This window comes from Oncorhynchus gorbuscha, linkage group LG05, assembly GCF_021184085.1.
Source record: "Oncorhynchus gorbuscha isolate QuinsamMale2020 ecotype Even-year linkage group LG05, OgorEven_v1.0, whole genome shotgun sequence".
Taxonomy (NCBI): domain Eukaryota; kingdom Metazoa; phylum Chordata; class Actinopteri; order Salmoniformes; family Salmonidae; genus Oncorhynchus; species Oncorhynchus gorbuscha.
In genome coordinates, this window is record NC_060177.1 from 2,389,553 (window position 1) to 2,394,552 (window position 5,000).

At 48.9% G+C, this 5,000-nt stretch overlaps 1 protein-coding gene across 1 annotated transcript in view; it reads right to left on the bottom strand.

The window, feature by feature from the left end:
- LOC124035365 (centrosomal protein of 89 kDa-like) overlaps positions 1-5,000 on the bottom strand; it is a 223,430-nt gene that overhangs the window by 126,765 nt on the left and 91,665 nt on the right. Inside the window, 1 exon segment of the mRNA XM_046348827.1 lies at positions 836-925. Coding sequence (XP_046204783.1) covers positions 836-925 — 90 coding nt within the window.

Consider the following 5,000-nt stretch of genomic DNA (forward strand, 5'->3'; position numbering starts at 1 on the left):
TGGTAATTTATGAACATTTGAACATCTTGGTCATGTTCTGTTATAATCTCTACCCGGCACAGCCAGAAGAGGACTGGCCACCCCACATAGCCTGGTTCCTCTCTAGGTTTCTTCCTAGGTTTTGGCCTTTCTAGGGAGTTTTTCCTAGCCACCGTGCTTTTACACCTGCATTGTTTGCTGTTTGGGGTTTTAGGCTGGGTTTCTGTACAGCACTTTGAGATATCAGCTGATGTACGAAGGGCTATATAAATAAATTTGATTTGATTTACACACTCTCCCCACCTACACACTCTCGGTTGCCGGGGGGTTCAGGGATGGTTGTCGGGGGGACAGGGGATGGTTGTCAGGGGCTTAGGGGATGGTTGTCAGGGGGTTCAGGGATGGTTGCCAGGGGCTTAGGGGATGGTTGTTAGGAGCTGGTTGTCAGGGGCTGGTTGTCAGGGGCTGATTGTCAGGGGCTCAGGGGATGGTTGTCAGGGGCTGGTTGTCAGGGGCTGATTGTCAGGGGCTCAGGGGATGGTTGTCAGGGGCTCAGGGGATGGTTGTCAGGGGATGGTTGTCAGGGGCTCAGGGGATGGTTGTCAGGGGCTCAGGGGATGGTTGTCAGGGGCTGGTTGTCAGGGGCTCAGGGGATGGTTGTCAGGGGCTCAGGGGATGGTTGTCAGGGGCTCAGGGGATGGTTGTCAGGGGTTCAGGGGATGGTTGTCAGGGGTTCAGGGGATGCTTGTCAGGGGCTGGTTGTCAGGGGCTGGTTGTCAGGGGCTCAGGGGATGGTTGTCAGGGGATGGTTGTCAGGGGCTCAGAGTTAATGTGTCAGGGTGGTGTTGTGCCTTACCTTGACCTTCTCTTGAAGCTTTCCGAGCCGCACGGTGTCCTCCACAATCCTGCTGATCACCCCCTGCTTGTCGTGCTCTAGGGACGAGGCCTGCGGAGGGAGAGAGGAGACAGGGAGGGTTACGGATCTGGGAGAGGAGTGGAGGAGGAGAGCGAGAGAGGGATGAGGGAGGGAGAGCGAGAGAGGGATGAGGAGGGAGGGAGAGCGAGGAGGGATGAGGAGGGAGGGAGAGGATGAGGTATGAGAAGGGAGGGATAAGGAGGAAGGGAGAGCGAGGATGAGGGATGGGGTGGGAGGGAGGGAGAGCGAGAGAGGGAGGGAGGGAGAGCGAGAGAGGGATGAGGAGGGAGGGAGAGCGAGAGAGGGATGAGGAGGGAGGGAGAGCGAGAGAAGGATGAGGAGGGAGCGAGGGAGGGATGAGGAGGGAGCGAGGGAGAGAGAGCGAGCGAGCGAGAGAGGGATGAGGAAGGAGATAGGGATGAGGAGGGAGCGAGAGAGGGATGAGGAGGGAGAGTGAGAGAACGATGAGGAGGGAGGGAGGAATGACGGGAGGGAGGGATAAGGAAGGAGGCGGAGCGAGAGAGAGAGAGAGATAAGGAAGGAGGGAGAGAGAGGGAGGGAGGGATAAGGAAGGAGGGAGAGAGAGGGAGGGAAAAGGAAGGAGGGAGGGAGGAATGAGGAAGGGAGGAATGAGGGGAGGGAGGAGGAATGAGGGGAGGGAGGGAGGAATGAGGGGAGGGAGGGAGATAGGTTCATTAACAAGATAACCAGATTATGCTAACCAGCTACAGTAACAAGATAACCACATAATGCTAACCAACTACCCCCAGTCAGTCAGTCAGTCAGTCTAACACAGTCAGTCAGTCTAACAGCCCCCCCAGTCAGTCTAACAGCCCTCCCCTCAGTCAGTCAGTCAGTCTAACACAGTCAGTCAGTCTAACAGCCCCCCCCCAGTCAGTCTAACAGCCCTCCCCTCAGTCAGTCAGTCAGTCTAACACAGTCAGTCAGTCTAACAGCCCTCCCCCCAGTCAGTCAGTCTAACACAGTCAGTCAGTAACACAGTCAGTCAGTCTAACACAGTCAGTCAGCAGCCCCCCAGTTAGTCTAGCCCCCCTTCAGTCTAACACAGTCAGTCCTAACAGCCCCCCTCCCCCCAGTCAGTCAGTCTAACACAGTCAGTCAACAGTCCCCCCTCCCCCCAGTCAGTCAGTCTAACAGTCCCAGCCCCCCCCCCCAGTCAGTCAGTCTAACACAGTCAGTCAGCCTAACAGCCCCCCAGTCAGTCTAGTCTACAGTCCCTCCCCCCCCTCCCCCCAGTCAGTCAGTCTAACACAGTCAGTCAGCCAGCCCTCAGTCAGTCAGTCCACCCAGCCTCACAGTCAGTCAGTCTAACACAGTCAGTCAGTCTAACAGCCCCCCCCCCAGTCAGTCTAACAGCCCTCCCCCCCAGTCAGTCAGTCTAACAGCCCCCCCCCCCCCCAGTCAGTCTAACAGCCCTTCACAGAATAGTCAGCCTGTCTACCGGCCCCACCCTAGTCACAGAGTAGTCAGTCAGTCTAACAGCCCCCCCCCCCAGTCAGTCAGTCTAAAAGATTATTGTTCGTGTGGCATTGTAGCCTAGTGGTTAGAGTGTTGGACTAGTAACCGAAAGGTTGCAAGTTCAAATCCCGAGCTGACAAGTTACAAATCTGTCGTTCTGCCCCTGAACAGGCAGTTAACCCACTGTTCTAGGCCGCCATTGAAAAAATAATTTGTTCTTAACTGACTTGATAAATAAAGGTCAAAAAGATCAGAGACATGTGTCGAGGACATGGATCAATGAACTGTATGTTACGACATAGAGACTACTGCCACTGAGACACACTTCCAACAGACCGACAACTTAGACTCCAGAGTCCAGGTTCAGCTGGCAGGACCAACTCGTCTGGACTCCAGACGAGTATTTATTCTCGAAGTATTTATTCGCTGCCATGTAACCACGAACAACAGTTTATATACAAAATATGACGTCATAGGTCATAAAATATTCTGTCTCCCAACAGTTCAAATGTTAATTCGCGATAATTTCAGAAGGTTTTTCATCCATCATCCTTCAGCAGACAGTCCCAGCTAATGGAAAACCTAAGAAAACACACAATGTCTTATCTGATCATTCCAGTGCTAAGTTGAGTCGGTTCAAACATAGGTTAATGACCCTTTCTGCTTACTGAACAAAAAAACACTTCCAATCTTCTCCAACCAGGCTGGAATGCTATTTATTTAGTGTAATTACCCCCCTGTTTCAGGCTCCACAATCCCTCACTTATGAATTCATATTGTTCTGTTTGTACAGTTCTGTTTAAAATGGGGTATTGTTTAGTCATTTATTCATAAAATTCCTATCAACTCCCTGTTCACCCACGACTGCTTGGCCAAGCACGCCTCCAACTCAATAATCAAGGTTGCAGATGACACAACAGTAGTAGGCTTGATTACCAACAATGACAAGACAGGCTACAGGGAGGAGGTAGGCACTCTGGGAGTGTGGAAAATAACTTCTAACTCAACGTCAACAAAACAAAGGAGATGATCGTGGACTTCAGGAAACAGCTGTCATGACGTTGGCCTGAGGGGTAGGTTTATGACAGTCATAAATACCTCTTCCCCCTTTTTCCTCTCTCTACCCAACTGAGGTTACATTTGCAAACCCCTTGGTTAACATAGGAACATCAGGAGGTGGGGGGAAATGAAATATATTCTGGTAATCCGACCAATTGAACATATGCGGTGGTACTTAATGAATATGATGTCAGTTCGGTTGTCATCTGAGACATTCTCATCAATGATAAGATGACAAACTCTACAGTGGAAAGTCTACACATCAGAGTTATCAGATTCACATGGAATTGTTGTTCAATTTAAATGTTTGAATATGAAATTATTCCTGATGGGATGAAATGTGATTTTTAGCTTCTAAAATGTGAGATTTGGGTTTTCAGAAGGTTAGGGCTCTGCTCAATCAGTGGCCCCGCCCCTGTGAAGGGACATGGGCTAGAAAACTTTTCAAACACTCCCTCCTCTCCCTTCAAAGCCTTGAAGACAGTATAACCTCCTGTTCTAAGGATGTGAGGACGACGGTCCGATGTCAGAATGGTTCAGATATGAACTACAGAACATCAGCGTGAACTTTGGTTGCGAATGGTATGAACTTTGAACTCTTATTCACTACAGAAGTGATACCTCCGAGCCGTTGAGTTAGCAACAGCAGCTGCAAACACAGGTTAGGAAGGAACAGACAGAGTATCCCGTCTACCACAACGACGTTACTACAAGGTAGCCAAACATTCTTCAAAGGACTCGGTTGGGCAACACGGCCTTCCATCTACCACCAACCTACCGAAGCGCAGCTCAGAGTAAATATTTATTGCATTTTCCTTTTCCAAATGGCCGGTAATTTAGAATGCATAAGAGACTGTATTTACGATAGCACAGCTTCTTCCCTTTGTTCCTCAGTCTACCCGCTCTTTCACTCAAACCCAGCCCCTTTTCTTTTGTGTAACCAGCTGTAATATCTGTTCCGCCCGCTAGGTTTTCCTTTACGACGTAAAATATTACGAGGTCTTTAAGAGTTTATTCGGAAGATAACAGCTCGATAAATATTATTTTGTGGTGCCCCGACTCTCTACTTAATTACATTTACATGATTGTCAATCAGGTGATATTAATTACGGATAAATTATTTCATAGAATAGCATGTCATATCACTTAATCCGGCATAGCCAAAGACACGACACGTATCTATAGAGATCTATACCATCTCTGTCATGGTGTCTACCTGCAGTGATGGGCCCTCTGTGCCTTGATGTGATACGTATCTATAGATATCTATACCATCTCTGTCATGGTGTCTACCTGCAGTATATATCTATAGAGATCTATACCATCTCTGTCATGGTGTCTACCTGCAGTATATATCTATAGAGATCTATACCATCTCTGTCATGGTGTCTACCTGCAGTATATATCTATAGAGATCTATACCATCTCTGTCATGGTGTCTACCTGCAGTATGTATCTATAGATATCTATACCATCTCTGTCATGGTGTCTACCTGCAGTATATATCTATAGAGATCTATACCATCTCTGTCATGGTGTCTACCTGCAGTATATATCTATAGAGATC